The sequence below is a fragment of the Vanessa cardui genome, chromosome 20, assembly GCF_905220365.1.
Source record: "Vanessa cardui chromosome 20, ilVanCard2.1, whole genome shotgun sequence".
NCBI lineage: Eukaryota > Metazoa > Arthropoda > Insecta > Lepidoptera > Nymphalidae > Vanessa > Vanessa cardui.
In genome coordinates, this window is record NC_061142.1 from 771,495 (window position 1) to 797,728 (window position 26,234).

Sequence of the window (26,234 nt, forward strand, 5' to 3'; positions counted from 1 at the left end):
GTAATATTAAATACCGCTTTTTACTAAATGCATATGTATGTGTTCACAATTTAATGTAATTTTTGTCTGTCTGATTGTTTGTTCCGGCTAATCTTTGGAATGGCTGATTTTGACGCGACTTTCGCAGGCAGAAATCTCATAGATAATAGGGAGTAACTTTTACAAGCGGGTTTGAATCGTCATTTAACAAATCAAGTGAAGCTACCACCGGTCCGGGAAGTAGATTCTAACGAGAAGAACCGACAAGAAACTTAGTAACCAAGCTTAATTATTGTAAGCAATATTTCTTACAGCGATATTGTCTATGGGCGATGGTGAACTCTTACTATGCAAAGGCTCAACTACCAGACTGCCTACTTATATAAAATAATAAAAAAAATATAAACAGCTGTGGATTACGATCAGTGTTGCAATATTTCAACTAAAGACATTCTATTTTTTGAGCGTGTAAACTTCCAATAAGACAAAAAATAATTTAGTTAATCTCGCAGATATTTTTTTTAGTATGTAAAATAATTTCTATGTATAAATTGCTAAAATAAGTATGGTTTACGGTTTCATATGGTTTTCTATAAACGCTTTTGTTTAAATGTATACTATAAATATTTTTAAAATTATATATATTTTCTTATTTCATAATATATATTAAATTTTGTATAATTATTGCAATTTATTTTATAAGTTTCTTTTTTCGTCTTAAATAAACTGATTATAAAATAGTTTAGTCGACATTCAATATTTTGTGTAAGTAGTTTGAATTTTATCAAAGTATTTGTATAATAAAATGACCGATTTAAAAGATTTATATTGATTTTAATTATAGTCATACAAATAAATCTGAACACTGATATCATTTTTTTTAATGACAACACCTTCCTTTCCTAGCAAACATTTTCAAATAGCTTTCTTACAAAACAATAAACTTATTCTGACTACATTGTGTTTTTAAAATATCATCACTATAGTATACAGTATATCTATCAGTTTTGATGACCTCCGTGGTCGAGTGGTGTGTGCATCGGTTCTCATGGGTACGCCATTCCGAGATCCCGGGTTCAAATCCCGGTCGAGTTGATGTAGATTATCATTATTTTTCTATATCGTCTTGGGTCTGGGTGTTTGTGGCACCGTCAACCTTAATACTTGTTGACTTCCAAGCAGGATATATTAATTTAAATAATTTTATTCAATTAACATGGCTTGGTATTTTTTAAATGTTAAAAAAGAGTAACTACTGAGTTTCTTGCCGGTTCTCCTCGGTAGAATCTACTTTCCGAACCGGTGGTAGCTTCACTTAATTGTAAAATGACGATTCAAAAGTGCTTGTAAAGCTTACTTAAATAAAGTTTATTTTGATTTGATTTTGATTGATAACCGACAAGGGCTTTAGCTACTTACACTGGGATCAGAGTAATGTACGTGATGTTGTCTCATAATTATTTATAAAAAAGTCGGTTTTCACACGAGTGAAACACGAAGTGATTTCTTACAGAATTGCATTGATAGAAACTATCATACAACAGTTAAATCCAGTCAACGTGTCTCGTGTATTTAAAAAAGTCTTAAGTACAAATTAGCTTAGCATTGATACGTATGTTATTAACTCAAAGCTTAAAGTAACAGCCTGTATATTTCCCACTGCTGAGATAAGGCTTCCATTAAGGAGAGGGTTTGGAACATATTACACCACGCTGTTCCAATGCGGATTGGAGGAATGCACATGTGGCAGAATTTCGATGAAATTAGACACATGCTGGTTTCCTCACGATGTTATCCTTCACCGCCGAAGTTTAAACAATTTATATTTATTTATACCATAAATGAGTGCAAAGTTTTAATACTGATTGTACTTTTAATCAAAAACAAATACTAAAATAACCATTACCAATATGCTAATTTACCAGTATAGTATTGACTGTAGAGTATTTCGCAATAAAAATCTGGAACGGGACACTTATTTGGGTGGGACGTCATCTTAATGCCTGACTTCTGTTATGGCAGACTTCCTTTGCCTACCTTCAGACCACATTGGGCTGCACTAATGGTGATCGTGACGCGGTTTCCTCTTTGGTCGTCTCTGGTAAAGCCGCTTAACAGAAGCAGTGCTCCCGGTGTAGTCAGTGACCTCTTTTAGTGCATTATCTGCCTCATAGACAACCATAATCATCAAAGTCATAATCTTATTATTGAATTCTAAATAATAATACTACGAATAACATTTTTATTGACAGAGGAAAATAAACTTAAAGATAAAATATACTTCTTAATAGATATGAAATAGCGTTTAATAATAATAATACACAGTTTATTTTAATAATGTAATAAATTAAGATTCGAATTTTATAAGGAATTCATAGCGCGGTCATTAGTTTTATGATTGCTAAAGATTACCGCTTGAAAATAGTATCGAAATTAGTTGAGATACGCTGTTCTAAAATAATAATGTAAGTCAATAATTTCTCATGTATATAAGAATTCGAGAAGTAAATATTAGTTGAATGGTTATATATTATCAATGTTTAATATCGCTCTTGTACATAAGTCAATATAATTTGAATTAAACACATGTAACGGCCGGTGAAAGCAATTTTCAATATGGCGGACAAAGCGCGCCTGAAGTGGTATGTTTTGTGTTCGATCAATAGTTTTTTAATTTCTTTTTTTCTGCACCACAATCGAAGGTTCGAAATTGTGGAGATGAAAGGAAATTAGGGGCCGTATACTGGCTGGAAGCCACTCGAGAAATGAATGAGGTTCCAACTTAACGGGGATTTTTAAGATTTTTTTGTCCAGGTAAGCGTTTTAATGAGCCGTTATTAATTCCTCGGAAGTTTGCTACTGATTTTGTTTTGAATGAATGAATGAAATTGAACGTTAATGTTAACCACATTTTGTAGTTTATTTCATAACTGGCATTCAATAACATGTAATAAAGTACTTACCCAAAATTGTGTTGTAATTAAAATGTTACTTAGATATTTTTATTTATTTTTGGCCGTTAGTGGATAGTTTATTTTATGGTGGTCATCTTCACGATTAGACATTGTAATTATAAGTAATATAAAAATTGTTGTTCTTCTTTTGTTATAGCATCAACGCATCATCAACCAGAGGATCTATTCTTTTTTTTTTTCATTTACACTCTTTAACAGACGTGTCAGATGACTTTTTTTTTCTTAAAACGAATAAATTACATTCAATTTACTAATAGACCAGCTATGTCCTCTAAAAGATTTTGAAAATGTGATGTATGTCACATATATATTTATATTACAACATTATTCTACTTAACTACTTACATCCACTTTAATTTTACTTCCCAAGTGTCGCTAACAGATTCGTCGACGTTTAAACGCCAGTTTTTCGCACATCCATAATGAATGGATAATGAATATTGTGTCAATTCGATGACAAATATTTGGCTTTTGTCCTTTTTGTAATTGGAATAATTTGTGACATGTTAATAATTAAATTATTTTTTTGTATTTTCATACAATAACTGTTACCGGTTGCTCGTAGCTCATACTTCACTTAATATACTTAGTTGTTAAATGAAGATTGAAAAGTGCTTGTAAAAGCCTACTTAAAAACGTACTAAAGTACATAGAATATATCTCAATGTTTAACCACATACTATGTTTAAGTAAAGTAGAAGTAATAATTAGGTGTCACTGCTGGACAAAGGCCTTTTGTGGAGAGATATTGAAGCATACCACCATGCTACTGCAATGACTGTTGGTTAATACACACGCAAATGCATTAACCATTAGGCTATCTGCAATGTTATGTATATACAAAAAAATATTAATGATTTCATGAGAAAATGTGATATTCATAGCATTGGTACAAGAAACAAACACAAACTTGTTACTCCTGTTACTCGACTACATAGAGTCAGTAACTCCGTTGTGGGGCAATGTATACGGTTTTACAACAGGATCCCAGAAAGCGTTCAAAATGCCTCTGTTGCCAAATTAAAAAAATATATTAAGGAACGCTTGTGTGCAAAAGGTTACTTATTATACAATTAATAAGTTTATGATCGATATCACACCTTGGGAATGAAACGATCGCCTCCTGGCTATTTCATCTCATATTAAATTGTTAATATAATATATGAGACAAACAAAAAAAAACCCGCTGAGTTTCTTTCGCCGGTTCTTCTCAGGTCATGGTATTTTCTTTTCCGAACCGGCGGTAGTGTTTCAATTGACCATCAATAAGAAAGTGTAATGCTTCTATATTGAATAAAGTTATTTGAGTTGGAGTTTATCTCGGTTCATTGTATATATTAGTTTCGTCTTATAAAAAACAAAATCTATAAATGTTATTCTAAAATTATAATATAATAATATTTTTGATATAACAAATTCTGCTCGTGCAGATTTTGGAACCTAAAATTGTTCTAGGTGTGACGAGGTTATATTATAGCAGAGACCTGAATGAAAAATGCGTTTGCAATCGAGGACATTTTTTTATGATGGCAGGTTACTGCCAAGATATTATTTATTACACATCAAAATAAAAAGTACTAAACATGTGTAATAGAACGTATTAATATAATTCTAAGTTTTTTGAATTAAAAAAAATTAAACTTCAAAAGTCAATATTTAATCTGCCGGCAGTTTACTTGGTGGTAGGGTTTTGTGCAAGCCCGTCTGGGTAGGTACCACCCACTCATCAGTTATTCTACCGCCAAATAACAGTACTCGGTATTGTTGTGTTCCGGTTTGAAGGGTGAGTGAGCCAGTGTAACTAAAAGCACAAAGGACATAACATCTTAGTTCCCAAGGTTTGGTAGCACATTGGCGATGTAAGGTAATATATCTTACAGTGTCATTGTCTATGGGTGATGGTGACCACTTTCCATCAGGTGGCCCATATGCTCGTCCGCCAACCTATAACATAAAAAAAAAGTTCGGAAAAAATACCTCAGACCCGGAAAGAACTTTTGAAAGAAGCTCAGGGGGACTTATTTTTTTTACATGTTTATTTTTATTAAAAAGTTGAATTTATAATGCGATTTTTCATATTATGTAGTATAGATATAGGACGAATTGTAACAGATAAATTAATAACACTTATTTTCTACATAAATCACTTATCAAATTGTATTTCATTTAAAAACATTGCTTCAGTTATGTTTAACATTATAAAAAAAATGGATTGTTTACTTTTACACGATTGAAATATAATAATCGACTATCGTGTGATACCTGCATAGAGAATAAAGAATATTATATTATTTTACGAACACGATAAGGTTCAAGACCATTGTAAACAATTCGCAAATCGTTTCGCCGAAATTTCCACAAATTCTCACACGATACATTTCAAGCGTGAAAAGTCATGAATGTCGCGAACCGCGGCCCTGTTCACTTCCCATAAACGAGATCTAGAATGTGCACTTCAGCGTGCTAATATCAGCAGTATTGTGATTTGCTATAGTTTGTCATAATGAGCGCGGAAAGGCGGCGAGTCAGCGTGTCGCCGCCGCACGCTGGGCCCTCGCGAGCGCAAAGGCGTCCCGCGGCGTCGTCGCGGTGTGAGTTCCCGCTCAAATTTAAATTCCGTTTGACAGATGAATTTGACTTCTTTATAGTTCTTGAGTGTCCATCGCCAGTGAGTGGAGTCGGCGGAGTGTGAATGAGCAATTTACGAGTCGATGGGAAAATAGTGACGCGCCTTGAGAAATTATTTCTTGACTTTGTCAATTGTTCGCTGTCAATATGATTACGCATTAATGCTTTAAATGATTTTTTTTTTAATAATTTGACGTTTGTCATGAATTAAAATGATTGTGTGATGTGAATTAAAATTATTTTTAGTGCAAAGTAGTTTTACGTATAGTTAGGACGTATTAATTAGATTAGTTTTCGTACTTTGGTGAGATATTTTCAAGTTGGGTTAATTCTGTTTTTCACAAAAAAAAAATACATTGTGTTCTTCTCTCTATTTTGTTATTATTGTGCGCAACAATTTTATTTGAGTATTGCGGGAAAACCAGTCTATCTTTTTCGTGCTGATGGAAAACACTTTAGGGAAATTGTATGTTGTGACTGGATGAATGAATGATCACGGTAGCATGCGTAAGCGATCTCGTGGCGTCCGCCGAAAGACGGAGAGGGTACCGCTGGTTTTTAGTGGGTAAACCCGCGTACTTGGGTGCATTCGGCGTCCAGTGCTCCGGAGAGTCCCACACATCCCCCCACTTTCCAACCCTTGGGAGAAGCGCGTAATGCGTTTTTCCAATGACAAAAAAGGATGAATGAAAGATAACTACCATAGCAACATACCAATAGACAGATAAACATACATATCCGCAGTGAACTGTGGAATATTGTTGACAGCTTGTAACTTTACTTGTGCTTTTTACATAATTCATGAAAATTGTTATTTTATCATGTTAAGGTTCCTTTTTCAGAATGTAGGGCTGGTTAGCTATAAAAATGGACATTAATAGTTGTTAACTAATTTGTACACATTTCAGTTAATTTAGACTTTTATCAGACCATGGGGATACTTTACTTAATGGAGGTGTGGATAATCTTTCCTTAATGGCATTCAGATTTCTAAAGGGTTCAAAGTTTTGTGGACATCTACTTTATACAAATCTAATACCTTATAATTTATCGCGTCCAGAGTAGTTAATACTCAAAAAAATGGGTCGAAAAGTATAGTAGTCGCACTAGTAAAGAAGCTTGACGTTATTCGAGTGTCAACCGTAGGTGTCACCCATACTAAGATACTGAAGTTTGTATCAGACCTATTGTAGTGTGACGCTGTTTAGTATCCAGATAATATATAAATTATAATCTAAGCGAATATTACAGAAAGAGATTAAAAAGTAATCATGTGTGAAGTAGGATAACAACAACAGCCTGTAAATTCCCACTGCTGGGCTAAAGGCCTCCTCTCCCTTTGAGGAGAAGGTTTGGAACATATTCCACCACGCTGTTCCAATGCGGGTTGGTGGAATACACATGTGGCAGAATTTCTATCAAATTTGTCACATGCATGTTTCCTCACGATGTTTTCCTTCACCGCTGAGCACGAGATGAATTATAAAGACAAATTAAGCACATAATTAGCGGTGCTTGCCTGGGTTTGAACCCGCAATCATCGGTTAAGATGCACGCGTTCTAACCACTGGGCCATCTCGACTCACTGAAGTAGGATAATTGCACGTAATTTGATTTACGAAAGTAAGCAGTATATAAATAAGTAATTATCTATATTAATATTATATAAATGTGAAAGTAGCTCTGCCTGTCTATCTGTTCGTCGCTCTTTCACGAACGAACCACTCAATCGAATTTCATGAAACTTGGTATGAAGCAAACATTAATTCTAAGAGAGGATATAGGCAACTTTAATGCCCAATACACCAAACACGCAAGCGAAGCCGCGGGCGACTACTAGTATTGAATGTCTTCTTTAAATTAAATTAATTTATTTATTTTAAAGTTTTTCTTGCACTTTAAGTATGTATTCAGTAGATGTGAGATGTCAATTATTCATCTATACTCTATACAGACGTAAAAAGTTTTTACTGAATATAAAAAAAGAAAAATAAAGTACATAAATAAAATCATTCGAATTAGATCACCTAATTCACCTAAGTAGGTACTTATATTTTGTATTTAGATCGCAGAATCTTCGTTTATACGATTATTCCAACTCCCAGTAAAAACCCACTCAAGCTTTCTTAACTTTTTATTAACTCCATGATAAATTTATTAAGAGTGGCTTTCATTTCGAATTTATTTCGAATTTCTCTCGTTGAAAAGTTTGTAACTTGGCTGTCGATAATAAAATAGTATTATAACGATGAACAATTTCTGTCGATCCATTCATTAAACTTGAATAACAAACGAACACCCCGATCATTTGCCTGCGAATAATCGCCGCCCAAAATTAGTTTTCCGTTACCACTTTAAGCCGTAAAAAAGTTACAAATTGTTCCAGTTTCCGCCCAAATTTGGCATTCACAGCACGCAGCGCGCGCCGCCATCATTGGTCCGCGTCTCTCCGCACTGATTGGCTCACAATTTGACAGTAATGGCGTTAACACGATACTGCGCGTGGAAAAGAGGCTTAAGTACCGTTTTGGTGTATTTAATTTTAAGCACTATACTTAGGGAATATAGTTAATTTTACAGTGTAATGTATTGGTTTCTGTTTTGTGTCGATTCGTTCCATCTCCCCTCTGGCCAGATGTTGCTACACTTTAGAAACAATTTCGCCCACAGCATTTCAAAAGCTATTGTGTAACATTTATTTTTTTGTATTATTTTGACTAATTCTTTTGTCGTGCGGTTGGTTAGATTCTATCGTAGGGTGATTTAATTCATTGGATGCGTTTCTGTTCACCGCTACCGGTTTTTTTAAATAGTTTTTGCATTGTTGGATGTTGTATGTTGATTAATGATATTATTTTAAAATTTTTGTAGTGTTGTTATAGCTGTTGATATGGTTATTTGAGTGTTCATTATTAGGCTTTATGAGTTGTTACGGTGAGGCCACTTTTCTTTTTAGTTAATTTTAAAAGAAGCGGTATTGAGCCTCTTAGTTTTTGTTTGTAGCTTAAAATACGAGGTTTGTTTTTCACGATATATTCAGGTTATTGAATTTTCTCTTCCGAGTATCAGAATCTCGACCAGATTTATATTTGACAATCAATAAGTAAGTATAGTACGACACAACTTAGATGTAGCATCGGCAAAGTTCGTAAAACCGATCACATCCGAATTGAGTTCGCTATCCCAAATTATCAATATTTATTTCTCATGCGAATATGATCTTTACACAAACGTAATAACTTGTAATATCATATGACCTAATATATTCGTCAATTTGACGCGTCGATTTACATACACTTGCTTTTTGACGCGTCAATCTATAGCGACGAATAGCGTCGAATGGCGCGATAGGGAGCTATTTCTATTGGTCGTGTAAATCGGCAGTAATCGGTTTTATTTTCATTCCATTGCATTTTCCGATGCTACATCTAATTTGTGTCGTACTGTATGATATTAAATAGTAATAACCACCTGTCAATTTCCCACTACGGGGCTATGGGCTTCTCTCCCTGAAAGCTTGGAACGTACTCCACCGCAGCGCTCCTATGTGGGTTTGTGCATACACATATGGCAAAATTACATTGAAATTAGTCACTAATAGGTTTATTCCATCATCGAGCAAGAATAACACACAACTAAAAATTAATTTTTGTCTAGGTTTGAAGTCGTTAACGTCGTTTAACTTGCAAGAGTTATAACTACTGAGCCATATCGTCTCTTTTTGCTTGAACAATAAATATAGTTATTTGAATTCATAGAAGTGTACTCTATGTTCTCCTTTTTCACTAATGGTCTTATAAAACGAAAATCCGATCATCGTCACGTCTTAATTCAGCCAGGATTAACGGCTTGACGTGCCTTATGATGCACGGGAGTGTTTACACCGCTAAAGCCCAAACTTCTTGGTGGTAGGACTTCATGTAAGCCCGCTTGGGTAGGTACCATCCAATCATCAGATATTCTCCTTGAGTAGAGGAGTGGTTGAATAAGCCAGTGTAACGATAGGTCCAAGAGACAAAACATCTTATTTCACAAGGTTAATAGTGCATTGTTGGTGTAAGTAATCTCTTAGATCAATATTGTCTACGGGTAATGGTAACCTCTTAACATGAGCTGGCCCAATGGTCATATGCCAAAAAAAGTTTGTCTAGTTAAATTTCGTTTCAATGGACGATCACGAGGTTCAAACCTGCAATTTTGCAGTCGACTTAGCTAGTTACGAGACAAGGCAGTCATGCAGTACATTCCGATTGCAAAGAATCTATAGTGTCTTTCAGACTCGATTATCTATAGCCATCGAAAATAAAGATAAATAAATCTTAGACTTAGGTATTCCACGTGTTTATATAGCTCTGCTATATTGTCAACTATAAATATTTCTTGAGTAATATTTCGTTACATGCTTATAATACAAGATATTCTTCTTGACTACTTACAATAGATAAATATTGGACAACATCACATCATACTTATAGCAATCCATTTTTAATTTTCCTTCCAAAAACTCTGCCAACATTAAAAAGGCCAATTTTTTCGAACACATAATGAATATCATAGGTATTCTAGATCTTTATGCTAATAAGTCCACTTAGATGCAGTCTATCTGCATATGAAGCAATTATTATTGTTTTTTCGGATCCATAACTGCTCGATGGAGGCAATTCAGGACTGTTATCTACAAATAACACAATGAGTGAAACAAGATTTACACAAGGTATACCTAATACCACGCAACAATTACTTCTTAGTCGCTATAGCGATGCTGTAGATCTAAACTTTATTTAAAACTTGAAGGTTTTTTTTGCGATACTTTCTCCGCAGATTACAACTTGCAATTAATTTGAACTTAATTTTACTTCGCGATTACTTTCGATCTCATCATCTAAGAAGTAAATTACAGCGAGAATATTGTTTGGAAATAGATAGAATATATGTAATTCATGCGTTAGATTAATACAATATAGCCGAGATGGCCCAGTGGTTAGAACACGTGCATCTTAACCAATGATTGCGGGTTCAAATTCAGGCAACTAAATATTCATGTGCTTAATTTGTCTTTAAAATTCATCTCGAGTTCGGCAGTGAAGGAAAAAGTCGTGAGGAAATCTGCATGTATCTAATTTCATAGAAATTCTGCCACATGTGTATTCCACCAACCCTCATTGGAACAGCATGTTGGAATATGTTGCAAACCTACTCCTTAAAGGGAGAGGAGGCCTTAGCCCAGCAGTGGGAAATTTACAGGCTGTTGATGTTGATGCGTTAGATTTAGCCTAAATAGTGGGTATCTATAATTCTAACGCATTGGCACATTGTGTAATCGTGAATGAATGCACGAACACTAATCCCGACAGGTTTTGAGCAATAAATACAATTACATAATTAATATACATATCAAACTATCCGTGACTAAGCTTCGACGTTATATTCATGGCTGGCCGCCTTCTCGAGCGCCATATTTTTTTTATACTTTTTAATAATTCGCGCGAGCACACCGGCCAAGCCCCACTCGAGCGCGGCCCAAAAATATCTCGAAAATCCACCCATGTGGCGCAATTACTGAGGCAAATTTATGAGGGTTCCGTGACTATTATAATTAAGGTTTTTTGTTGTCCTGAACATTAAGGCTCGTCACTTTATGTAGGGATTGGATTATTAGGTTCTTCAATGCCTTAAAACTAATCACACTTAGAGACTAATAAATAAACAGTATTCTAAATAACTAATACCTTCTAATCCGTTACAAAGAATTATTGATTTATCTCTGTTAAAAATAGTAAATGTAAATAGTTAAAAATATATCCGTTATGAACATATTAACCCTACACAGTCTACGTAAAAGATGTACTTAGAAATGCTAATGTTATAAGTATGATTATGTAATATAAAAGATATTCTAGCTAATTGTTGTCGCAATGAAACTTCTAAACATATTTCGAAGTTAACATTGTATGTAACAAATAATTTTACGGACCTCTAAGCTCACAAAACCGCCATTTGACGCGGCATTATTATGTATTTTGGAAAAATCCATTGTTTCGTAATCTCCCCCGGCCCTCGACTCGAGTGTCGAACCGACCATTGAACGCCGTCAAATTTTCTATGTGAACTCATTGTGCATTTTCTATTATAATATAAAGTATAGAACGGATTGAACGTGACCCTGACGACATGTTATAGCATTATTAAAAACAAAACTAGAGGCTTTTTATTTCCTAAAAAATATGTTATTTAATGGACTATGATAGCATTAAGACAAACTGGATAAATAATGTTTATTTAAAAATAATTTTCAAAACCAGTTAATGATTATACAGTCGTAAAAAATAAAATTGAATACACGTCCTTTTTATCATAATATACATATTTGCTACAAATGTTGGTTTTTACAGAATGTTGGTCTGTTTTCAGTTCAGCAGAAAACATCGTAAATAAAAAGCTCAATTATAAACGACATTCTTCTCTATCTAATTCTGAGTTAAGTCTAGTATATCATTGAGTCGAAATTAAATATCAGAGTAGGCAGTATCCTTAAAAAAATACGCACTGTATTTTATAACTATAAAATGTAATAATAAGTATCTTTTATATAGAGGTCGCAACATCATGCCATTTTTTGTAATAAGGATGAATAGATGCACTCTTGGCGAGTTTTTTATCTGTGGCTGATGTCATTTAATTTATTTATTTAAGCTTATAACACACACACACACCTTATTTATAACTTATACGTTATTTTTATTATTGCAACATTTAAGGAAATACTAATTAAAAAAAAAACAGGTAATTTGAATGAAAAAAAATATAAATTTATATCCACTCAGAATGATTCTGGGATTCTAACTACACCCAAAATCTTAAATTATTTGTAAGTCTTACTATAAAAAACAAACCTACGTATCTAATTACATTCGCCAAACGTCATATTAATTTACAACTACGTGTACCTACTTAGTGCCTTTATCTTTTCAGCAATACTTAGTTCCGGTTCCGGTTTAAAGAGTTATTGAGTCAGTGCAACTATTAGGTACAAGGAACATAACATCTCATCTAGGTTAGTGGCGCATTTGTCATGAATGGGTAGCCCTTGGAAGACAATTTACTTTGCTTTTACAGGGAAAACATCTTTTCCGTCAGACTGCAATATTTCTATTTTCAAGGAAAGTAACACACATACACAAACAGACTCATACATATCTATCTTTTTAAATGAAATATATTAAGGCCATACACGTAACATCGAGGAAGGTTTCATTTAAAAAACTTGGGTGTTCAGTTAAATATTGCCATATACATGTTACATTATTTAAAATCAAAGGCATTAGGGTCTTTGTGCGAGCATACGTCGTGGAATTTTCAAAATCGCGACAACAATTCACATCAAACGATACGTCCTTTGTGTCTGAAGGAGGCTCCATTGTTTCGCGAAATGCGCCATTAGCGACATGGCAACAATCGGCCGTCAAAGCTTCGCGCCATTTCTTTGAGTGAAGATCTAATGCTTTAACGTTTTATACATAATTGTTTTATATCGCTTGAAAGGGGTCAAAATGTAATGCGAAATACAATAAAAAGCCGAATCGCCAGATGCATACGAGGGAACTGCAAATAATTTATCGTATCGACTCGCACTCGTATGAAATAAAGCTCAGCGCGTCGAGAGCGACTCTGAATTTTGATCCGATTACGATTAAACCCAAACCATGAGTACCAGCCGAGATGGCCCAGTGGTTAGAACTCGTGCATCTTAACCGATGATTTCGGGTTCAAACCCAGGCAAGCACCACTATATATAAGTGCTTAATTTGTGTTTATAATTCATCTCGTGCTCTGTGGTGAAGGAAAACATCGTGAGGAAACCTGCATGTGTCTAGTTTCATTGAAATTCTGGCACATGTGCATTCCACCAACCCGCATTGGAACAGCGTGGTGGAATATGTTCCAAGCCCTCTCCTTAATGAGAGAGGAGGCCATTAGCCCAGCAGTGGGAAATTTACAGGCTGTTACTTTACTTTACTTTACATGAGTACTGTGTTTACTTTGTGGCGTACAAGTCATATACCATATATACAGTTATATACTAATAACGGGCTTATAAATGAAGGAATGGACCTTTGAAAACTTCCTTCGTCTAATCTTTAGATCATTCCGAGTGATGTTGGTTAGGTACTTTTTTTAAATTAAAATTGCAGTTGTCTTTTAGTTTCCAAATTCAAATATATTCTTTAATTCAATTTCGATATTTGTAAATAGTATAAAGTCGCCAATACCGCGATGGTACCTTGCATTTAAGCCAATGAAAGTTGATTGTTATTATTTTAAAGACCAATCGATACCTACCCAAACCGATAGGCAACCAATGATTGTAAGTAGACGTAGTCCGCTCTTTGTAGACAACCATTGCAAGAGGCATTAGACATTCCGTAAATTTCAATGCTACAGTCACTTGACTTCCTAGCTGCAAAGATCTCTTGTGCCTTTGATAACACCTTGGCTTGTGACCTAACTAGTTGCCTTCAGATCTTCTGACACAGGTTTAATCCTAGGTTTCCTTTCATATAATTGGATCTTAGTGTAAGACAGATGCAAGGAAGATATGAAGTATTAAATACTACTATTTGGTGATACAATAATGAGGGAATATTGTCTCACTTACTGGACGAGGTGTTTTCTCTTTTCCTACAAAATGGTTTGACCGAGTATGTATATACTAGTAGTTTGTATTTTTTGTGTACTTTGCTCTACTAGTGCTTACCTACAGTTATCTACTAAGAGGCCTTGTTCTCGACATACAGGTATTATTTTTATTTTTAATGTTTACGCATAAAGACATAAAATCAATAATACAATACAATATTCAGCCAGCTACACTGAACCTCACTAAAGCGTAGTCCCCAAACCGTTTTGCTCAAACACGAGTTATATCAAAGCAAATAATTTGAAATTGTTTCGTCTCACAATCATTAAACAGTGCCACCTGTCACGGCGTCCGGCGAGATGTCAAAATAATACGAGCCTGAATGGATGGGCTGGAATAAAAGTCATTTCGTTCAAGTGGTGACTCGGCGGTTTAACATTTGTGTTAAGATATAGAGATCCTCAGCGATCGGAGGCTGTTGCTGTCTTTGTTTCACTGAATTTACTAGATTAAATCATGTATGACATAATACCATGGATAGCAGACCTTATATATCAGATCTTAACCAAACTTATTTGATACTTAAATTTGTATCTATGATTTGGTTACTAATAACTTTCTATAGAGCAATTTTTGTTCAAACTATTTCTTTATTAAAAATTAAATTTATTTTATTTGTGAAGCGTATTTAATCCTCAATATTTCAAATATTCTATACTACTACTTCACCTTAAGAAACTCGCGTAGTTAATCAATTAAATTAAATTTATTAAGATTGAACTCGTAAATTTATTCACAATTATTGTTTTATCGTCACCAAATGTTAAGAAAGAGTAGCTACTGAGTTTCTTGCCTGAATCTTGAATCTACTTTCCGAACACCGGTTTGGAAAGTAGATTCTTCCGGTAGCTTCGCTAAATATAGTTGTTAAATGACGATTCTAAAATGCTTGTAAAAGCCTACTTAAATAAAGTTTATTTTGATTTTGCCAATTCTATCGTACGATAATATAATACATTATTACTTACAAAAACATAAAACTTTATGAAGAAAACATCATAAATGTACGGAACCACGGTCGTCAACATTACCGCTGGTGGTCGAAGTAGTGACCCCGTGACTGACAGACGCACATGAGTGTTAATGAGACATCCCTCGTCATCTCGGCCGCAGAGAGCCACCGTGACTTGGCGCTTACCAACAATACCCTCGTAAAACTTTACCAATCGAATATTGTTTTAAATACGCAATTTTTTTTTAATCTACGATTATTGTTTTTTTTTAACTAATAGACGAAGGTTTTTTTTATTCAACTAAGAAGCGTTACGTCATATTTGATAGAAAAATTTACAAGTCATGAAATGAAGTCAAAGTTTTTATTAATTTGTATAATAATTATTGTATAATAATAGTTGTCGCCATGAATTCGCTCGCGTTGTTTTTTATCAAGCTTCATATCAAATTTCATCAAATTCGCGTCTATGGTTTTCCTGCAGCTGAGCAGAGATGGCCCAGTGGTTAGAACGCGTGCATCTTAACCGATGATTGTGGGTTCAAACCCAGGCAAGCACCGCTGATTCATGTGCTTAATTTGTCTTCATAATTCATCTTGTGCTCAGCGGTGAAGGAAAACATCGTGAGGAAACCTGCACGTGACAAATTTCATAGGAATTCTGCCACATGTGTATTCTACCAACCCGCATTGGAACAGCGTGGTGGAATATGTTCCAAACCTTCTCCTTAAAGGGAGAGGAGGCCTTTAGCCCAGCAGTGGGAATTTACAGGCTGTTGGTGTTGGTGTTGTAGGTGTTTTCCTGCAAAAGACAGATTAACTTTTGAATTTATAATATTAGTATACATTAAATCATATTGTAGTCGTTGATTATTTGGACAGTATCTAATCCTATTTAAAGTAATATGCCACACTATTCTCTTAAAGAGACGAGGTTTATTGTCCTTTAAAAAGAACTATTTTCCGCCCGTGTTTGGTATTAGGTAGTTTCCTGTAAATCTGAGAACGTATATGAAAAATTTCATTTTGACCAGCAGTGAATGTATATTAAGTATACAATATTATTTCATTTTGCAAGATACTGGATGCTCTCTATATACTGAAAATTGGAAAATTCTGAAAAAGTATACACTTTTATAAACTCGGTTTATTTATTTGATAGATATTTACTAGATTTTTATATAGTTGATTCAATATTACTACTTGTTTACTATATAAAATAATACAAATATTACATTAATATAACTTACACTTTCTGAAATATATAATCAACTTGTAAGCTGTAACAAATATAAATTCGGAATTAAATAAATATGAGACGACATCACATACATTACTCTGATCCCAATGGAAGTAGCTAAATCACTTGTGTTATGGAAAATCAGAAGTAAGGACGGTACCACATGCACCCAGACTCAAGACAACATAGAAAACCAATAATAATCTACATTAACTCGGCCGGGTATCGAACCCGGGACCTCGTAGTGGCGTACCCATGAAAACCGGTCTACATACCACTCGAACACGGTGGTGGTCTGTTTTTTGTAAATTAATATTACCAATGGTGTACAATGTCCGTGTAATAGATAAAATAAATCAGTAGTTCTTGTATATTTCGTATTTTTTTCATGATAACAATAGTTACATCAGCCCTCACCACGAGCTGATTGAGTTACCTATAATACATACTTACATTACAAAACATTGAATACCAAACCAATTCTGGCACACCATACTCACTATAGCTGCGCTGAGATGGCCCAGTGGTTAGAACGCGTGCATCTCTGACAAGCACCACTATATATACCTGCTTAATTTGTGTTTATAATTCATCTCATGCTCGGCGGTGAAGGAAAACATCGTGAGGAAACCTGCATGTGTCTAATTTCATCGAAATTCTGCCACATGTGCATTCCGCCAACCCGTGTTGGAACAGCGTGGTGGAAGATGTTCCAAACCCTCTCATTACTAGAAGAGGAGGCCTTAGCCCAGCAGAGGGTAATTTACAAGCTGTTACTTTACTACTTTTTTTTAGTTAGGTACTATATGTAAGGTACCTAAAGAACAAATTTTACAATTATTATTAATAATATAGGCACTTTTAATTTTGGGTGCATGGACTGTAACATATCATCTCATTCTCATTCGGACTCATTTTTGATGATGGTCAACTTATGGACCTGGGACCGTTGGTTGGACGCCCCGGAATTTCTCCTAAGATTTTTAAGACTTTTGGGACGCGAAAGCTTTGGAACGCTTGCATCCGGTGCTCATTGTGCTTAAGACGGAGCTGTATACATATTTATTGCTTATTCAACGTATTTCCATTTATACGAATATCCATCAGCTTCTTTTGTTGTCATTTTCTCAGTCTATTTTAAACTTTATGAAATGCATTTTTGAAGTTGAGTATTTGATTCATTTTCAAAAAGGCTAATAAACACGTGATAAATCAAAAATGGTTCACTTTTGCATTTTACATATGGGGGTTAAAAATAGTCACCGCTATCACCTACGGGAATACTCAGAATTATCTGCCTGTATATACTAACTACTTAATCTGGGCTAAATAAAAATTTTATTTACTGCCCGAACGCAGCACCACCTACTTGGTCTAAACTAATAAGAAACATGTACGAAAATAATCACCGAAATAAGTCTATTTGTTCAAGAGGTTACATGCGTTAAAATATTTAGACATAAACTTACTAATAAAATATATTAATTAGACCTTTGGCTTTATGGGCTGATTAAAAAATGTAGACACAACCATAATAGGTAAAAAAGAGATAATCTGCAAAAAAATATGACAACCTTGTAAAAAAGCCAAGCAAACCCGTGCGAACGGAGTAGATGCTTAATAAATTCATTACAACGCACGCCCGTGCTCTATCGATTGTGGCCTCTTTGCCCGAACGTGCCAGAGACAATCGACGCGATGGCGCTTCTGTACGCAACTAGAGACAATACCGAAACATCCTCATAACATTTCCCTCCAAACTAATTTGTATTTTATAGCTCCGTGCTTAAATCCAAATTCGCTTAAATCGCACTCGTGCATACGACTTTATAGATTGTCAATTAAAAAAATAAATTTTCAAGCCAATGTTTTTGTTCTGAATAAAAATGAACCTTAAACAATGGAAATAAAGTACGTTACAGTATTTGCAGTGCAACGTGATATGTAATCTTTTTTGTGGTACGTGCGCTTTGTCTCTGCCTCACTGTCAAGCGTACTTGTGTTTTCCCGCGTTTTTTGTTCTAATTAGTCAACCCCAAGCCCCTCGACGTTACAGACCTCGCGCGTAGATGTATAGATATAGTATCTAAAATATACTAAACAAAAAACACTAGTCTCTAACGCATTCTCAGTATACCTCCCATACTCCCATCTCCATGGAGATAAATGCAGTATAATTAAAAAAGGGTTTTGTATTAAAAAAATGTGTAATTACCATTGTTTTCTAACGAGCCTCATAAAACTATACCATGCATACGTAGCTGCCTATACAGCCCAAACCATAATTATTAAGCAATCTAATTAAATACCAATCAATTTACTCATATTTTGATATTAATTAATTTAAATGCATCCAAAAATTTTATATATTTTATTGCTACTCTTACAGGCTATTAATTAGTGAAGTGATGTGTGTAGGTATTGCCTTTATTTGTTTTAAGGCACAAAAATATAGGCGATTTTTTTTCTAACGTAACCTAACCGAAAGATAACTATCAAAATTTAATATGTTTTACTGTATTGTATCACTGTTCACTATATGTATTTCGACAGTTAACAATCTTTTCAGATATACAGATTATATAATGTTTAGATTTTTTTTTTTTAATTTTATTATTTATCCAATATTTATAAATATCTGTCTTACTTTACTCAAGGAATACAGTTCCAAAATATATGAACGCAAATAAAAAACATGTAAATTAGTATAAAAGAAAATTATTGAGTGTCTTACCGGTTCTTCTTAACAGATACTGTAACAAGCCTACTTGAATGTATATTTTGATATTTATTTATTAAAAACGAGTATATAGATCTTTTAACCCTATCAAACCATGTAAGAATATATAAATATGAAAACTAAATAATTGTCACTAATGGCTCGCTAGCAACCCCTGTATTTCTGCGTCTAAGAAATGCTTTTACTGCAATTACGATCCCTGAGCGACCCCATCCATTGAACGTCTTAACCCCATGAATGAAAACCTTAAGTTTCCTTAATAGTACCACCCTTTACATTCATGACGCCGGCTCGGCAATAATATGTACGCAAATTTGTTGACAGATCCCGCGACTGAAACGGGGGAGCGTTGTATTAGATTGATTTTTTCATGTTTCCTCGTTCAATTTTTATTTGAGAATACACATTTACATAACGTAAACAAATGGGTTTTAAATTCTCGATAAGTTCTTACATAAATAAATAAATCTTAAGTGGCACTGATTTCCAGATACCTCTTTTTAAGCTTTATTTTTATCCAAATATTACCCATACATATATTCGTATATTCTAAGTTTCTTTTGAGTTTTCGTCAGTTTTTCAAAAATTTGGATGTTTTATTTTCTGAACGGTGGTAGATCTTACTACTATTATTATTAATATATCAGTGTAATGCTTCTACATAAATTATTTTACTGATTTTAATTATGAACCGAGGTGCGGCTAGTCTTCATTTCATAAAATTTGATTGTGTAATAAAAATCTTTTATAGTTATAAAATTGATGTTTAATGCAGCACAATATTAAAATTTAATTATATTATATGGCTCTGCCTAAAAAACTAGATTTAATTAAATTTAAAATGTATATTTCAGTGGTGTCACCGTCGAAATTTCACTCCTGAAATTTCGACGAATTGTACTTACCTACTAAGAATCATAAATTAAACTATAATGCTTAACGTTTTTATTTATTCTTTGTTACTCAGACAATTATACCGTTATTACAGCAACAAAAAATGAGCCGATAACTAATGTAATAAAACAAATCAAAAGCTACGTTACCGCTATGCCTGTAAGTCTCAAATGTTAAGACAAATAAATATTTCTTTACCGCAATTTTAGTCGAGTAAATAAATAATTACTAAGTACAACCACAAAAAATATTTTTATAATGTTTTGAAATATATTGATCGTGAGGAAAACAGGAGGTCACGAATACTTATTTTTAAAATGAAAGGTTACCTTTTATGTAATACATTATTTTATTCATTTATGCTGCCTTTTTGATTTAATGAAACTTTTATTTGTAGAGTTTTATCGAAACAAATTTGAAAATAGAAAAGTCACATATAACCTACTTATAAAAAAACGATTTTCTTTATAAATCACCACATTTTATACTAAAATAAACTGTTACGCGTCTTACAAATAAATGAAATATTTCCAAAATATGTAATTTCCAATATATAATATTCCAGACATCTATAAAACCACAATATTTATTTATTTATATGTGAAAATATAACGTTATTAAGTAGATTTTAACATAAGAACTAATAACATTAAATGCTAAAATGTATACAAATATGAACTAAAACTAGTTACTGTATTAATAATCCTATAACACTGGATTGTATTCTCGTTCTGTTTTAAATGAATTTGCAGATCACGGAGATGTTCACATCATTTCGTACGTGCCGTATCGTAGTTCGTCGAACAGCGAACGGCGGCCATGTTCCTCTCACGTCGTTCTCTAATTAACACTTTGTCATCATTTATACATGACTTCTAAATTTCTCTCTCTCTTGATAATATATATATAAACTAGCTGAGAGAAATTTATTGTTGTACCCCAAGTCACTCCTTATTATATCAGCAATCTGCCAGTGAAAAACCAATCAAAATCGGTCAAGCCATTCCAGAAATTAGCCGGAACAAACAGACACAGAGACAGAGAAACATTGAAAATAAATTTTATATTGGTATATGTAACGTGTATATACATTAACATATGCATTTCGTAAAACGCGATTACTTTAAAATTACAAACAGACACTCTAATTTTAATATATGTACAGATAAATGGGACTACAATTTCTTGTAGTACATAACCGAAAAAACTACCAATACAACATACAATTTACATTTATGAAAATTATATGCGGCGAGTTTCGACAAACGTTTTAGTATATATATATATATGTATACATATATGTAATTAGATGCTCTTCACAGTGTCACCAGCTTAATTTTTAACTATCTTTTGTTATATGAAATTTAATTAATCAGATAACTTACAATACATATAGCGGTAAAGGAAAGCATTGTGAGATAACCTGCATATGTTCGTCAATAATTTCAATAAAATTCTGTCACATGTGTTCACAAGCACTGAGATAACTTGAAAGAATGAGGTCCTAACTTACTTTTAAAGGCAGTGGATTCCTTAGCCCATAATTGGGAAATTTATAGAATTCGCCTTTTAATAAACATAATAACTTAACAATAAAATCAACCATTTACATAATATACCTAAATTTATTTGCAACAGGTATTTGATACCGTTTTAGTTTAAAAAAATAGTAATGTTTAAGACGGAGTCCAAATGAAATACATCCGAATTTTTATTTTTATGTAGGTAATTACTTATTTAAGTGAAATTTTTCTTATAGAAATAAATGGATATAAGCTTATAAATAAATTATTTTTGAATAAAATGCATGAATCGCAGTCATCTTATGGCAATAGGAAAATGTGTAGAAATGTTTATAAGAGTTATTTTTAATGGGTTAAAGAACCTAATAATCCTCTAAAGAGTTTTTATTAATAAGTTTTTATTGCAAGATATTCCACTTAGTAAAAAAAATACACTTCATGGTATTACGGAAACGTTCATTTGTATATATCTTTAAATGTTTCTAATGTAAATGGATCATATACATTTTAGTCCGAGCTCTCAGCGCGTTTTATTCTTTGACTAAAAACTGTTGTTTATTCAATAAGGCTTTTACGTACTTCAACGAGTCTAGCGCCAAGAATGAATGTAAATTTTTATTTTCTAGTAATATCATTCTTATAGCGTTAATGGTATTTTAATTATTTAACATATGTTTAAGAATTATGAACATCAATAATAACTACTTGCAAAGAGAAATGTTGCCAGTAATTTATATAATTTACCAGGAATAATGGAATAAGTATGTGATTACTTTCTGTAAATTATTTTATATAAGTTTTATTTGTTTTGTTTTGTATTTAAATTATTCAATTAAATTATTCTTGGCTATGGTTACACAATTGAAATTCCCTCCCTCCCTTTGAAATTACTATTTAGCAAACAATTGTTATTAAACGAATTGAAATTCTGTGAATACTTAATGTCAATTTCGGCAGATATTCGTATTAAATATATTGGTAAACGTTTTGTATCAATAAATCTGAATTGAAATTCTGGAACTTATGTTTTTAAAGATTGTCTTTTTAATATAATATACAGTTTTACTGATTTTTTGTATCAAGAATAGTTTTTGTATTATTTATACTTGCTTATTATGCGTATTAGGAGTTATTGTCTACACTTAACTCTTTTTTTAATCATTATTGTTGTATAGAAGAAGTCGGTGTATAAGGCTACCTTTGAATTTTACCTGATGCTTGTATCCTATGCAATGGAAAATAACTGTTTCAGTGTAATAAAGTAAGAAAATAAATAGATATACGCTAAATGATTTCCAAACAAGTAAAAAAAAAGATAATTTCATAGTATAGTTATTATTTTTGATCCCTGTGCATGTGCTGAAGTATATATTTTTATACTGGCTGTTTCACGTGGCCCTTTGTCAATAAAATTATATTAAATCTCGTAACGTCTAATTACGTCACTCGCCGGCATAAATCCGGTGGAACAGGAATTTGTTACGCGATACAAGTATTACCTCATCAAGAGGCCAATAGTTTTCAATTTCGCCTCCCTCACCTGCCCTCACAGTTAATCCACCATTTTATTAGCGTGCCCCCGTAATACGGCGCACGTGCAGACTTGCTGTCTTTGTTCTATCAAAATTACATCAGAGAATCGATACGACATATATCATAATAAATATAAGGAAAAACAAACCTTATACATATATCTTAAAGTTTAAAATGGTCTGCATATTTTTTAGTGTTAAGATTTTTTTGACACTACGTAAGGCATGTTATTATTTCGTTTTGGCGGGTCGTGACTGACGCAGTCGAACAAAGGCGATGTTGCCATGCGGAATAAACTGTTATACGTTATGAGAGATTATAGGGTAATCTGGGAATATTGAAGACAATAAAATGAGCTTACAAGGCTGAGGGGGCGGCACAAAGGTAAACGTTTTCGATGTTCGTATTGTTTCAATATAAACAAAGGGCACCGATTATTATGATATGATTCCTTTCTTGCTCCTTAAGGGTTTCAAAGCTTAAACATAAATTCGTTCGGAAATTCAATTTTTTTAATAAAACAAATGTTTAAAACTCGTTAATTTTTATTAATTTTATAAATTGAAATTCATTACACCTCATTTCTCGTTATAATTACAAATTCCTTTTCGTTATTAATACTATTATTTATAATTATTATAACTTCTCTAAGCCTAGCTAAAATAATTACATCGGCCTAAATTTCAAAACATATATGTATAAATTAGGTTACAAAACATTAATTATACTCTTTAAAAAAATTATTACATCCGACAAATTATTATTAAGCTTATTGCTATGTTTCATTGTTTTGATAGCGTTTTCGCGCCAATTTCCTACAGTGTTACCACATCGTATTAATATATTTCTACTAAAATATTTACAATCGAATAATAATCTTTAAATTAAACTTGATTGTAGAAGTTTAAGTACATTTTTTTTTATTTTCCTGTTTTAGAGCAAGGTCCATCATTAAAATGATCTTCGTGAAGGGTGTAGGGGTGGTACACACAATCGGCTCCCAATTAGGGGCTTGTAGTCAATTACCCATCACTTGTGTTAGTCGATTGCTTCAACCCCACATCCCTTAGGAATAAAATAAGGGAAGGTGAAGATTAAAAATATGTTTACTTACAAGTAAAAGTTGCGTTAGATTTTAAACAAAACCAAACTAGCGTTTTAAAGCTTCTTGTCTGAGTATATAATTAAACTTACTATATCTTATATACTATTATTAGAATTAAAAAAGGCTATTTATTATTTTAAATAAAGCTCGAAATTTAAACGAATATAATTTATTTAACAGCTAAATATAAATAGTTCTGTATTTCTGTATGGAATGTAATTGAAGATCTATTTTTTTATGTAGGTAATAAAATTCCCGAAAATGTTTCATAGTGTAATAAGGTAGTAATTGCTGAGACTAAAAATTATATTAATAAAAAAACACTAGTGTGGTTATATTTAAATCTGATTTGGAATTTGACACAAGAGCCCAGATTAAAAAAAAAAAGAATTCAAAAAAGGAATACACGAAAGAGAATTAGGTAAACGAATTCATTTATTATATAATTCTTATATAAAACCAGTTCGATATAATATTTGAACGTGACTAAAGTACTGTCAAATTTCACTGGGAATTAATTATCTACTTTTAATTATTTTAAGCCAAAATAATCGGCAACTATTCAAATCGATATTTACAAGTTACTATCTACACACACACAAAACACTGACCGTATTAATCATAAATTATACTATTCACACAACAATTAACTACTTCCGTATCAGTTATTTACAGTAGCTCAGTCCTCAGAACAGAGTGGCCAAAACGGTGCATGTATTTGTAGCCAGTGTTGCCAAATCTAAAAATACGTCAAATTTAATCTTTTATTTTTTTTAATTTAGGTTGTAATGTGACTTACACTTTATATGTAACATTTCTAACACAAAAAGTTTATCAGCGAATAAAATGAAGATAATTTTACCAAATTTTTTTACACTGGAGACCAAGATTTAGCCAGGTAATTTAATTATTCTCTGTTCTGAGGGTCAGTTAGTAATTATTCAGTAGCTGTTTATCGGAATAACAGATATTTTGATAAAATAAATTAAACAACTTTGAAGCTCTATTGATTTTTTTTTGTTACGAAAGAAATTGTCATACGAGGCTGAAAAAAAATTAACTGAAATAATTTACAAAAAAAAAACTGAAGTCAAATCCTCTGTGGTGCTTATCTATAACTGAATATTTACAGGACCCACCTCCACAATATCGCTAAGCGTTCGTCCAACGTTCGGTCATTTTCACTTAAATCACTGAATCACTTTTTCAACACTAAGTCCAATTTTGGTAGCTCTGCCCACCGCTTTACCACTGACAATGTTCCTTTTAAAGACATCGCTAAATAAGACTACTAATTCAACAAATCACAAGCACTACTTTAATTCACCAAATCAACTATGAGCTCAAATATAACTATGTTAGTAGAAAACTTCAAATAGCAACGCATTGATGCAAATCTGTCGAGACTAAATAATAACGAGAAATCATTTAATCAAAGTACATCTCCTCTTTGAACATTGTCTCGTGGTAAAGCTGTGGGAACTTCTACCAGGCCCGGCCCTGGAGCGGGAGGTACCCTGAGCATTGCTGCTGGTAGGCGGTGGGCTGGCGGTAGGAGGACACCAGGGGGTTGCTGCAAGCCGCCTGCGAGGGCTGCGGGGCTGAGTACCCGGAGGTGGGCGTTGCGCAGTGGCTATGCGCTGGTGACGAGGACTCCCCAGAGCCGCAAGGCTTGCCGTCCTTTACCAGCACCGGTACCGCCACCCGGCGTGGTGATGATGCAGACTGATGAACAAATACATGATTAAATCCTGATTTAATATACCAAGTTTTCACCTTTATTCATGTTTAAAGACAGACATATAATATTAGTTCAATAACAAACATAGAAAAGGTATTAATGCTTCAAAAATACCAATTGAGTCACTATTATATACGCCAAATCATCAATCATCTTTCCGATTATTATAATTTGAAATCAACATAATATAACCTATATAAATAAAGTAAATAAATTCAGTCAGCTA

General features: G+C 33.2%; 1 protein-coding gene across 1 annotated transcript in view; it reads right to left on the reverse strand.

Moving 5' to 3' along the window:
• Nucleotides 1–23,748: 23,748 nt before the first annotated feature.
• The window catches only part of LOC124538438 (homeobox protein Nkx-2.4-like), a 43,239-nt gene continuing 40,753 nt past the window's right edge, over nt 23,749–26,234 (reverse strand). The window contains exon 6 of the mRNA XM_047115505.1: nt 23,749–25,992. Within this exon, the coding sequence (XP_046971461.1) occupies nt 25,753–25,992 (240 nt within the window). The 3' untranslated portion in view covers nt 23,749–25,752. The remainder of the gene's footprint in view (nt 25,993–26,234) is intronic.